The following is a 13,769-nucleotide window of genomic DNA, read 5'->3' as shown; positions in this document are numbered from 1 at the left end:
ATAAAAACAAACCGCAAAGCTCGAACAATCGCATCTCCTCTTCCCAAATTGTCCATTTTTGTGTACGATCTAAGCGTCAGTTAGAGAGACATTACTGTACTATTTTTTTTTTTCGTCTTGTTCTATACTCACGACACAATCCTCATTTCTCCGTCGTTAAACAGCTTCTGCTTCGCCATCGTTAGAGCGTATACTGTTGGTATCTTTAACGTATTTTGCTTTTTGTATGACACCGACCAATCCGCATCGAACAGACGAACATAACGACACACGAAACATGTTTAGTTCCGACCGTTCCTCGACAGAAATACACACCGAAACACGTTCGAAGACAAGCGCCTAGATCGTTTTAAATAGGACCCAAAGTTTGTTGCATCGCATAGTTACAAGCTTTCGTTCGTTGTCGACGGCCCGATTGCCTCCGGATCGTTTCACGATTCTTTTCGTTTCCCCGCAGAACCTAACGCAATAGAACAAACGTAGCCACGCGGCGTAGACGAAGCTACACGCACGCAAGGAGAATAAAAGGATCGCCAGCCCGAGACAACTCTCCGAGAGAATCTCTTAAAAATATAATACCGAAAAGCGACAGAATCTTCCCAAGAATCCGATGCGTCGATCAATGTTTCACTGTTTGATCATCACTGTTTTGATCGACTGCCGTCGTCCCCAGCCTTTCTTGCGCCACCATCCTCGTCGCCGCGCGTTTTTTCCTCGATACCTCTCGACCTCCCATCTTTTTGTCTCTCCCGAATCATCGTCTGATTATCTCGACACTCGTCAGCCCCGTGTCGCCTCCGATACCTCGCCTCCCACACGCTGAAACGAGAACGGCCCGTCGAAGTTGACGACGGCTGAAGCTGACGGAACGCCGAACTGAGCCCAACTGTCCTTTTCTCTCGTTGCCTAGGTCTGAAAACCATTGTCGGCGCTGTGATAGAATCCGTGAAGAACCTGCGCGATGTGATAATCCTGACGATGTTCTCTCTTTCCGTCTTTGCGCTGATGGGCCTCCAGATTTACATGGGGGTTCTCACGCAAAAGTGTATAAAAAACTTTCCTGAGGACGGCTCCTGGGGTAATCTCTCCGCCGAAAACTGGGAGCGATTCGTTAGTAACGAAAGTACGTAGCGCTCTGATCTCTATTCGTGGTTTGTGCCGGCCACGGTGTAAGAAGAAGAGATGAATCAACTTCATCCCCCACTCCTACGATTTTTAAGATTTAATTACAACATTGTTCGCAGTCGGTGAGAACGTCTAGTATGGGTGCGGTACCCACTGCCGTAATAATGGCGACACTTATGCAAATATAATTTTAAAAAATAATGTACTAATAATATAATAATACATATATACCTATATATACATATAATACTATATAATATTATATTATATTATATTATATTGTATTATATAATACTATATAATACTATATAATATTATATTATATTATATTATATTATATTATATTATATTATATTATATTATATTATATTATATTATATTATATTATATTATATTATATTATATTATATTATATTGTATTATATTATATTATATATATATGTATAATATAATATAGTATATTGTATATAATATAATATATATAATAATTATTAGTAATGCGTATATAATATGTTATTAGTAATACGATGGGGTCCGCGGTTGTGTCCACTCCTTCTTACACCGCGGTGTCGACTTATGACACTACCACGACGTGCCGCAATTTTCTCTCGCCTAATCGTTTCGCTCTGTTTCTTCGTCTAGCTAATTGGTACGTGGACGAGGCGAAAAATATGCCCTTGTGTGGAAATTCATCTGGAGCAGGGTAATTATCGATTTAATAACAATATCTTTGTTTCTTGGCCTCGTGGTTAAGGAAATGGGCTTTGTTTACAGTCGTCTACGGTGGAAAATAGCGATAATAACGATAACGTCGTTCGTCATCGTTATTGTTGAAAATGCTAGAGTTCGTCTACAAAAGAACTGTTCGACAGGGATTACCTTGGAATCACCAACAATAATACCTTGGAATCACAACACGGATAATAACATTTGCGGTGAAACGAGAGTCGATGTAAACACTTGTCGGTGATTTCAACGTGTTGGCGTACAATGTCGGTGAAATAATTGTTGGTGATTTCAAGGTAAGCGTCTTAACGGAGTGGGCACGTGAGAAAGGAAAGAGCGAAGTGTGTTTACGTTATCATGCCATCCTTCCTCTCTCACTCGCACGCATTGCCGTTATACAGGGTGTCCCAGGTTTTAATGTTCAAACTTTGTTAGTGTATTCTATGGCACAAAGTAAGAAAAAAATGTTATGTAAACATAGGTCATATAGAGCTTTATTAAGAAGTTATAACAAAAATTCAGAATAGGAATAGTAATCAACTTGCTGTTACTGCGAGCATTGGCTTGAATAGATCAGCACATGCCGTGTGTTTATGTAAGCTGTGTTTATTAATACATTTCGAAATGTATTAATAACCGTTGTTGACAATACATGATTGACATCGATCGAAGATTTTTTTTAATTTTTTATTTTCTTTTTAGTTGATTACTATTCCTATTCTGAATTTTTGTTATAACTTCTTAATAAAGCTCTATACGACCTATGTTTACATAACATTTTTTTCTTACTTTGTGCCATAGAATACACTGACAAGGTTTGAACATTAAAACCTGGGACACCCTGTATGGCGATCGTGCGATGCTCATTCTATTTCACTCAATGTCGACGTAAAGTACAGTCGATCTCTGTCCACCGTCTTCGGCCAAACTGTCGTTACTGGTGGGGAGTTCCACGCAAGCTAAAGAAGGGGCATCGTTGCCCCCGGAAGTGGGGCCTAGAGCCCGCCGATCGGTGTTTACTCTGGACTGAAAATTGCTGCTCATACGGGCATGATGTTGAACAACTCTGGTCTAAAACGATATTAACCCCTTGACATACAAATGAAACGGAATTTGATGCGTCCGAAAAATACTATTTAACCTTTTAGGTACGGCTGAATTCTGCGCGAGACTATTTCACTGGACGGCAGAGTCTGATGTGTACTGTACAGACTCTGATACTGTATATACAGGGTGTCCCAAAAATGTCTCGCAATCTGAAAGTGGCGGTTCCTCAGGCCATTTGAAGCAACTTTTTCCTTTACAAAAATTTTCTCCGAGGCACCGTTGACGAGTTATTAACGAAAAACAGTGACCAATGAGAGGCGAGCTCGGCTGGCGCGAGGCGATCGAGTCAATGAGCGGAACTGAGCTTCGTGCACTGGTTAGCAGGGCCGCCTCGCGTCAGCCGTACTCGATTCTTATTGGTCACTGTTTTTCGTTAATAACTCGTTAACGGTGCCTCGGAGAAAATTTTTGTAAAGGAAGTAGTTGCTTCAAATGATCCGAGGAACCCATCATTTCCGGTTTGCAAGACATTTTTGGGACACCCTGTAGACTGTTGTAAATCGATGTGAAGACAAAAGAAGTGTGAAACAATACATATGAAGACGATTATTTAGTTCAAACGATGAGCGAGTGAGCTACTAGAGCAAGCTACTATAGTGGCGCGTCGTGCCTAAAAGGTTAATTTGGCTCGACTGAACAGTTATGTGCAAGCTGAGAAAGAGAATGTTTTATTTTGAAATTTGGATTATGATATTTGGATGGATCTTGACCATTGTAAACAAACCGGAATCGACGCACGAGTGAAGCAACTGAGTAATTTAATAATATATTGCACGGGTTCAGCCGAAAACAGCTCTTGACGATTTAAACTCGTCAAAGTCTGCAGTGGCACATCAAAAGAATGACGATCCCAACTCGTCATTGTATGTCAAGGGGTTAACTCTGCATCTCATAAAAGTTAATATTTAAACGAAAGTGTATCCTAGAAATGAGCTTTCTAGGAGGAGCTTATTGAACACTTCCAACTCGTAGACGACCTCAGATATTGAATCATTTGAGCTATGTATGTACTAATGATCCTCGTTTCGTCTCGCAGGCAGTGCCTTCCTGGCTACACGTGTTTACAAGGATACGGCGACAATCCGAATTACGGTTACACGAGTTTCGACACCTTCGGCTGGGCCTTACTCTCTGCTTTTCGTCTGATGACACAAGACTACTGGGAAAATTTGTATCAGCTGGTGCTAAGATCGGCCGGGCCGTGGCACATGCTGTTCTTCATCGTGATCATTTTTCTTGGATCGTTCTATCTCGTGAACTTGATTCTCGCTATTGTCGCGATGTCGTACGACGAATTGCAAAAGAAAGCCGAGGAAGAGGAAGCTGCCCAAGAGGAAGCCACGAGGGTACGACAGAAATTTCGTTGATAAATTTAACACAGCAAACGTTTATCGAGATCTGCTGGCCTAAAAAGCTAAACGATCTTGAAGGAGACATTGGTCCTGTACGAAATTCTATTTCTATCGCTCGTAATGATTTCGATTGGGAGAACTTATGGCAGTTGTTCACAATAGTGTTGCGGGATTTGCGCAATTTAAAATGAATGTGCTCCTTTCTTCGCGACACTTAACTTTATTAACACAAAATAAACATTCTTGACCCTTAACATTACACTATTTCTTTTACAACTGTAGTAATTTCTCCCTAATTCGCGCTCAGATTGCGCACAAAAATGGAAAATTCGGGAAGAGGAGATACGATTATTATAGTTTTATAGATTTTATAGTTTTTATAGTTGTTGACAATCGATAACTATAAAATAACTCGAATAATCGTATCTACTCTTCCGGAATTGTCCATTTTTGTGCGCAATCCGAGCGCGAATTAGAGAGAAATTACTACAGTTGTAAAAGAAATAGTGTAATGTTAAGGGTCAAGAATGTTTATTTTGTGTTAATAAAGTTAAGTGTCGCGAAGAAAGGAGCACATTCATTTTAAATTGCGCAAATCCCGCAACACTATTGTGAACAACTGCCATAAGTTGTACGTCCATGTGCGTTTCTCCGTCCACGATAATTTCCGTAATCGAACTAAACAATTTTTGTTTCTTGTATGTATGGGTAAACGTACCCCCATCTCTACAATCTGATAACAGAAGAATCAAATTTTGTTTCAACTCAGAAGAAGCAAGCAACGTTCATATTTATGCACAAAATCTTCGTTATGAGTCTAACACGTGATTACAGTTCAAGAGGTTAAGTTATCAATGAATTCACAAAATCCATGTAACACTTTTTATGTGTTTCGGTGCGTAGATTTATCACTTGAAGTTGTCGGCATGCATTTATGAAACGCATTGTATAATACGCGCTCGAAATATAATTGCGAGCAATTTAAATAGAATTTCCGTCTCCGGTAACTGTTTTAACCAGTTAGCTGCGGCGCCTCTTTTTCAGAACGTGCACGTACATGTGTCGCGTGAATCAAGCGATGACGAGTATACTCGTCAAACGCAGAGTAAGTGTCGCTGTTAAAATATTGGATCAAAAAGAATCATTTATTTTATAAAATTGACAATTTTATTACTAATATTTACTTATTCACTTAACATTAACATATACTACATACACAATAAACAAAAAAAGGCAGGAAAAATCAAATATTTATAAAAAAAGTTAAAAATTCAAATTGCTGCTGTAGAGAATGGTATTCAGCCAAAGAAAGGAACGATATATAGGATGTCCCAAAATTATGGTATTTCCGGGAAATGAGGAGTTCCCGAGGCGATTTGAAGCAACCTTTTCCTTTAGAAAAATTTTCTCCGTTAATCTATTATTAATGGTTAATCGTTGATTAATTATTAACGAAAAACACTGACCAATCAGTAGCGAGTTCGCTTGGCGCTAGGGGACCGAGCCAATGAACGGAACTAGACTTCGTGCGCTCGTTGGCTGAGCCGCCGTGCGTCAGCCGAGTCAATGAGCGGAACTGGAGTTCGTGCTCTCGTTGGCTGGGCCGCCACGAGCCAGCCAAGCTCACCTCTCATTGGTCAGTGTTTTTCGTTAATAATTCGTTAACGAAGCCTCGGACAAAAATTTTATAAAGGAAAAAGTTGCTTCGAATGACCTCAGGAATCTCTAATTTCCCGGAAGTACCATAATTTTGGGACACCTTGTATAATGGCACTTTGCACGTCGAACACCAATATCGTGATTCTTTCCTAATCTTTATTTTATAAGGATGTAAACAGCTTCGTGTGTAGGATTGATCTCAAAATATTCCATACATCTTGAAACTTGAGAATATGTTTTTGTTTTCACTAAAATTGCAATTTAAATAGCCAATGGTCGCTACTTTTTACGCGCGGCGAGTATACTCGTCGCGACACGAAATACTGCCATTTCTCCATGACGAGTATACTCGTCAAGCACAGCTAACTGGTTAAGTAACCGAAATAAATGTTCTCATGGACAACGGTTACATGCAGTCGATGTTAAACACCTCGACGTGTAATTAATTCGCGATGTTTCTGATCGAACGAAACCAGGAAGCCGAAAGCAAGGCTCAGGCGAGAGAGAACAAGGCGATTGCGAAGGAGGCTGCTGCGAGGGAGGCGGCAGCGCAGGCAGCAGCAGCCGCCCACGCCGCGGACCAGATCGTCAAATCGCCCTCGAATTTCTCGTGTCAGAGCTACGAGTTGTTCGTCGGCCAGGAGAGAGGGAACGACGACAACAACAAGGAGATACAGTCGGACAGGGTGACGCAGATCAACAACCACACGACTACCACTAAAGTACGAAAAGTCAGCGCCGTAAGTATCTGACCGGCGAGGTCGCCATCGATTTATCCACCCTTGACGTAATATACGTGGTTCTCACCAACTTATTCCCCGACCTCGCTTCCACGAGAGCAGTTCACGCGAGGCTGTCTCGATATCTCGACTCGACTCGTCGGCGCATGCGACTCAGGTTGTTCGAATGAACGGAGGGAGGTTTCTTGTGGAACGCGCTCGTCCCCATGCGAACCGATTTCTTCGCAGTTTAACCCTTACGCGGAAAATCGTGATCCCGTTTCTATGTTTACATATCGTTCTTCTCATGTTTCCTGATTGAATACCGCAAAATTGTTTCAGATCCCCGTTCTTCAGGTACAGTAAATTCACCCTAATTTTTCTTCAGCTTGTAAACAAAAATGGACAATTTGGGAATAGGAGATACGATTATTCGAATCTCGCGGCTCATTTTTATTGTTGCCGATCGTCAATAATTATAAAAACGAGGAGCAAGGCTCGAATAATCGTGTTTCATCTTCAAGAATTGTCCATTTTTGTTTACAAGCTGAAGGAGGATTAGGGAGAATTTACTGTACTCTTATGTCTAGGATACGCTTTGAGAAATCAATTTATGGAAAACATTTTTAAGCAATTTCGTTTGAAACCTGCTTATTCGGTTATTGTACAACCGGGGTACCTAGGCGCCTATGTTATCGGTAACTTTTTACGGTAGATCGTATAATACACATATTTTTTTTAGTTATTTTAGTATTTATTTGTAATCATAGATAGGCAAATACAAACAATAATTATAAATTACTACAATTATTAAAGTCTGTAATTGCATCGATGTGCTGCGATTTCCTACGACTTTCCTTCTTTCTTAACGTACTGAGGCTCGTTTAACATACTTTTCATTACCGGTTTCGGTGAAATATATCTCACATTAGAATTCAGAAATCGGCGTTGAATTGTTGGAAGACGGAAGCTTTTTAAAAAGTCATTTGAATTATTGAAGTTAACAGTTCACTGTTACTTGCGCTAATCGAATCAACAAATTGTATTTCAGGCATATTCTTCGCTTGAATTGTCGTATTGTTAATAAAAGTTGCCGTATATAGTTTTTCAAATATAAAATAGATTAGGCACTGGGGTACCCCGGTTACCGAATAATCGTAAAATCCATGGTTGTGTGTGTGTGTGTGTGTGTGTGTGTGTGTGTGTGTGTGTGTGTGTGTGTGTGTCTGCATAAAGGTTAAACTAGAACAGATCGGTGGAATAACTTTCGCATAATATTGTGACGTGATTTAACATCGAACTTCCTACCAGTGTCAAATGACGGGTTTCGCACGTCTTTTATATGAATATACGAATTTTATATCGTTGGAATTGTAAATTTTCAATTTTATTACTCTTACAACTCGATAGGCTTTTATTGTTGAGGAAACACTGGAACTTCTGTGAACTGAACATAAGTCGCGGATCATTCAGCAAAGTGTAAAAGTGTTTCTGAATTGATTACAAAGATATACATAAATGGATATTGATCTTTGCCTCTTAATGGTTCGGAAAAGTAGCAGATAATATAATAAAGTCTTCTTCGAATTCGTCCGATGTTTTCTTTGTCTTACAGGGTGTCCCAAAATTATAGTACTTCCGAAAAAAGTAGTTCCTGAGGTCATTTGAAGCAACTTTTTCCTTAGCGCAAATGTAATTCGCTGCTTCGTTTACGAGTTATTGACTAAAAACACTGACCAATGAGGTGCGAGTTCGATTGGCGCGAGGCGGTCCGCTCGTTGACTCAGCCGCCTTGCGCCAGCCGAGCTCGCCTCTCATTGGTCAGTGTTTTTTGCTAATAACTCATGAACGATGCCTCGGAGAAAATTTTTGTAAAGGTAAAAGTTGCTTCAAATGACCTCAGGAACCTCTCATTTGCCGGAAGTACCATAATTTTGGGACACTCCATATATCACGCCCGTTAATTTCTCCGCAGTCTGGTAACGACGAGATCAGATTTATACGGATTTGTTCAACGACGAAGACAAGCATCCACAGAAACTTCTCCCCCTTTGCGAAACATCCTGCAGTGCTTTGACTGTTGCAAGAGTAGAATTTTAAAGGTTCGAGGAATGGATGATCTTGTTAATAGTTTGAAGGAATGAGTTTGGGATGGTCGAGGAGGCAAGTAAGGTTAGCAGGTTAGAGGATAAATCGACGAAGAATCGCACCCGGCTTGTAGAGTGCGAAACGAGCTTGGCGAAAACTCGGTGGCCGGCTTGCGAGTTTTGAAAGGATGGAAGATATTATATATTATATAAATCAATGATAGCCGACTGTGTTTCACGAAACGAAAAGAAAAGAATCGAAACGAAACGAAAAGAATCGTTTGGCTGATCTCGACGAGTCGAGCCCTTCCATTAAAGTCTGTCGCTCTGTAGCATGCTTGCCGTACGGTACATCGTTTAGGACGCTTTCAGACATCTTGTTTTTTCGTTTGGTTGATTTACTCGCAAACTTCTCTTTCCAGTTGTAACGCTGAGCTTGAGGCTCGTTTCAGTTTACGTATTGTTCCCGCGGCTATGCGTGTAAGAGTAACCAGATCGACGCCTACATCCACGTGAAACAGTCGTCTTGATCGTCATTGTTATATGTCTTGCATGCGAACGCATGTGTTCTCATAGAGAAAGGAGATACGAACTGTCGGGACGTAAATATCGCAGAATTTTACGAAGGAAATGGCCAAGGACCAACGATTATTCGAATCGTTTGCAAATGGTTACCGATAGCGAACCGACGGATACAGCTTTTTACAGCCATTTTGTTTCAATAAACGTCATCGGAAGCCTGAAGACACTTGCTACTTGAACAAAAGGTCAAGGTTATTTATCGAAGTTTCTCATTTTCAAGCATCGATGCGCCAATGCCGTAAATCAACCTCAAAATATTCCACAAAATCTAAATAATTTGATCCATGAAACTGAAACCGAGAAGTTACACAATTTATCATAGCGGATGATACATTCACTTGTTGTGTTCTAAACATGCCAGTAAATTTCAGTAGTACGATAAAAATAAATTTTGAAAAACGATACAAAATATGTGTCATTCGTATGTAGTCGTCGCTGTACTCAACGTGTTAAACTAAAACGTTTCGACGCTGTTCTACGATGATTCGTCACTGACGTCGTCGATTTTTGAGAAATTCGATCGTGAAAAATGAGACTTCTCAATCGGAGAATGTGAATTACAAAGCTTTATTTCGCCAAGTGTTCCGCTACTTTTATCATTTGTTGGTTCATGCGCTGCCACATGAGCATCATGTTGGAATGCGTTCATCGAGACAAAACGTGAACATTTTAAATGAGAGCATTTTAAATGGTGGCACTATTACGTGCCAATTGTAGCATTCGAAACCGATTTGTCGCACATAAAGATCGGCGAATCCTCTGATTACGATGCGTCAAGAAAGGGTAAGAGACAACAAACCAGCGAAACGATGGCAGAACAGTGTCTACAGGCTTCTAACCAGGGATTGGAAACAGTTATGAGATCGGCTTAGATTCTTGAAATGTTTATGAAGAATCGGAGAAAGCGTTGGTTACTGTTCTCCATAATTGCTATCTTTCCGTAACTATAAAACAGAACTATGACCGAATGTTCAGTTTTACAAATATAAAATATCGGTTCTGAAAAAAACCCGAAATCGATATTAGTTTGAAACGGTTACAGTAATTTCTCCCTAATTCGCGCTGAGATTGCGCAGAAAATTGGACAATTTGTGAAGAAGAGACGCGAATATTCGAGCCTCGCGTCTCGTTTTTATAGCTACTGACAATCGGTAACGAGCCGCGAGGCTCGAATAATCGCATCTTCTCTTCCCAAATAGTCCGCAATAGTCTCAAATTTGTGCGCAATCTGTGCGCGAATAAATTGAGAAGAAATCACTGTATTTCTGGAGGCTTTTCAATCCCTGCTTCCGACGCAGCTGTCCGCCGAAGCCGCGCGGAGGACGCGCGCCGCAAACTTCCGGAAGATCGCGCCGATCTTCGTGTCTCCCGTTCTGATATCACGAGGTAGAGAAACATCTCTGTAATCTCCCAGTCTGTCGCGACCAGCTGTAAATCCATTTCTGCGCGAACGACATCTTGCTCTTCTGTGCTATGTACGCTTTTTGCTAGCATCTACATGAACATCTTATGTATACATATTATTATATCCGTATCGAGTGCCTCCTTGGTGTACACAATTAGACCACGTTACGAGCCGTTTGGTAGGAGATGTCTTTTCTTGTTTTTTTCTGAAGGTCTCTCGCGCCGCTAATGGCCAGTTTACTTATGCCTACCAGGAAAGCCCGCGGAAGGTACGTGTGTCACGGCCGTGTCTGTCAGCGGCGAGCGTACGTACTTAAATAGCTGTACAGCATCCATGATCCGTAATCATGTCAACGCGACCGTTGTTCGACGTGTCGGCACGATGGTGGGGTGTTATACCGATCAATGTGTCTATCGAAGCCGATCCCATCAACGAGCGACATCCGTAGATTCTTTCTTCACCGTAGCTTAAAGTCCGCCGGAGGAAACGACATACCACCGTTCACATAAACGTTCGTCGAACCGTGATCGCGTAGAAATATGTAGTACCAGACTCATACTCGAACAAATCATTCGGAACGGAAACACCGGGTCGTTCACAGTAATCCGCGGTCAACGATGAACACTGAACAGAACGAGTATACGAGAAAAAAAGAAACGAAACCACGATGCATAAGCTCGTGCGTTTATTGCCTCGACGATCGCCGAGACATTTTCTGTCTCGCCGAGGCCAGAAAGTTGCGTAGAGCTTTTCGTAGCCACCGCTGTATGTACATTGTATATCGTATGTACACAGAGAATTACTTGCATCATGATGCGGGGAGGCATTCACGTACCCTAGACGGCTTTACTTAGCGCCCCCACGGTTCTGATAACTCTCCGATATAGGAAGAGCGATCGAGTCACTGAAGACGGCTGCGCTTCCGAGCAATATTCGTTTCGTTGAGTGTTTGACAGCTGACGAGACCGACGACAAGTCGATTGTCGCGGTTCTAATAGGGAAGGTGGTATATATACATGTATATTATATATAATACGATATAAAATATATGCAATATTATATATAATAATATATTGTATATATAGTATAAAATATTTGTAATATTATATATAATAATATATTGTATATATAGTATAAAATATTTGTAATATTATATATAATAATACATTGTATATATAGTATAAAATACAATATATATAATAATATATTGTATATATAATATAAAATACAATATATGCAATGATATTATTATATAATAATATATTATATATATAAATGTATATATATATATATATATATATATATATATATATATATATATATATATACATATACACCTCTTATATTTTATACACAGAGAGAAAATCGTCTGTTTCCCACCGCATCCCATGATCCCCGAAATGTAACCCACGCGGCTCCATATTCTTCCGGCGAGCGAGGATAGAACGGCGATGAGAGAAAAGTGGTGGTCCGCCTTGTTGTTATTTCAGGCGAGCCTTAGTCTACCTGGCTCACCATTCAATATCCGTCGGAGCAGTCGCGGTAGCCATCAGTTCGCGATTAGAAACGGACGCGGCCGTTTTGTCACGCCGCCCGGCGGCGACCGGAAGCCGTTGGTCCTCTCGACCTACCTGGACGCGCAGGAACACCTGCCGTTCGCGGACGACTCGAACGCGGTCACGCCGATGTCCGAGGAGAACGGTATCATCGTGGTGTCCGGTTACTATGCGAATCTTGGCTCTAGGCACTCGTCGTACACGTCGCACACGTCCCGGTTCTCGTACACGTCCCACGGCGACCTGTTCGGCGGCCTCGCCAATGCCGGCAAACCGATGACCAAGGAGAGCCAGCTGAGGACCAGATCCGTCAGACCACCCTCGGTGAATGGACATTTCACGGATTCGAATCAGAAGTACCATTATGTGAGTATCGCGTCCGGCATAGACCGATCGACATTTCCGGGACCGACACGTTTTCGGATTAGTTGCCGAATTTTGCTTGCTGGACACCTTACTCCCCCATCCCAAGTTCGTCATCGTTGAACAAAAGAATGTAATAAAATGACGTATCCTGGACTGATCACCTAAATCGTACCTGACGAACTTTGTCGCCATCGGACGAGAGAACGTAGCAGAATTTTACGTGCAGCAAATTCTCTCTAATCTTTCTTCAGCTGGTAAACAAAGATGGACAATTTGGAAAGAGGAGATACGATTACGGAGATGCGCCTAGTTTTTACAATTGTTGACAATCGGCGACTATAAAAATGAGTCGGGAGGTTCGAATAATCAGTATCTCCTCTTTCCAAGTTCTCCGTTTTTGTTTACAAGCTGAAGGAAAATTGGAGAGAATTTACTGTGTACACCTCACTGATCACCTAAATGGTACCCCATGGACGAATTCGTTGTTCTCAGACAAAATGATGTAGCACAATAAAGTACATTTTACAGATTGTCTAAATCGTGACTCGTAAAAGAGTTCGTCATCGTCAGGTAAAAGAATGTAACACGGTTAAGTGCACATTACTGGTCAGCTACACCGTAACTAACGAACGAATTCATTACAGTAATGTCTCCCTGACTAACGCTCAGATTCTGCATAAAAATAGACAATTTGGGAAGAGGAGATACGATTATTCGAGCCTTGCAGCTCGTTTTAATAGTTGTTGACAATTCGTGACTATAAAAATGAACCGCAAGGATCGAATAATCGTATCTCCTCTTCCTAAATTGTCCATTTTATCATCCGACAAAAGAGTATAGCGCAGTTAGGTGTACGTTACTGAAACGTATCCTATAAAAGATTTCGCTGTCAACAGGCAAAAAGAAGTACACCAAAATTAAATGTACCGTGATGTTTACCTAAAACGTACCCCACGAACGAATTCGTTACCGTCAGACAAAAGAATGTACAGTAATTTCTGCAAGAAATGTTCGGAGGTCGGAATTGAAAAACCGGCAAATCTGAGAATACTAAGTCGCGATTCTTCGAACAGCGTGGCTCGTTT

At 41.1% G+C, this 13,769-nt stretch overlaps 1 protein-coding gene across 32 annotated transcripts in view; it reads left to right on the top strand.

The window, feature by feature from the left end:
* para (sodium voltage-gated channel paralytic) overlaps positions 1-13,769 on the top strand; it is a 101,571-nt gene that overhangs the window by 57,230 nt on the left and 30,572 nt on the right. For 19 of the 32 annotated variants that reach the window (XM_076524011.1, XM_076524017.1, XM_076524018.1 and 16 more), the window contains 6 exons: positions 911-1,123; positions 1,768-1,828; positions 3,995-4,304; positions 6,446-6,709; positions 10,974-11,030; positions 12,253-12,684. In XM_076524011.1, coding sequence (XP_076380126.1) covers positions 911-1,123; positions 1,768-1,828; positions 3,995-4,304; positions 6,446-6,709; positions 10,974-11,030; positions 12,253-12,684 — 1,337 coding nt within the window. The remainder of the gene's footprint in view (positions 1-910; positions 1,124-1,767; positions 1,829-3,994; positions 4,305-6,445; positions 6,710-10,973; positions 11,031-12,252; positions 12,685-13,769) is intronic. The other 13 variants (XM_076524032.1, XM_076524024.1, XM_076524027.1 and 10 more) reach the window with 1 other exon arrangement.

The sequence above is a fragment of the Megalopta genalis genome, chromosome 8 (assembly GCF_051020955.1).
Source record: "Megalopta genalis isolate 19385.01 chromosome 8, iyMegGena1_principal, whole genome shotgun sequence".
Classification (NCBI taxonomy): Eukaryota; Metazoa; Arthropoda; class Insecta; order Hymenoptera; family Halictidae; genus Megalopta; species Megalopta genalis.
The sequence above is the reverse complement of the archived record's forward strand: the minus strand, read 5'-3'. Positions and strand labels throughout refer to the sequence as shown.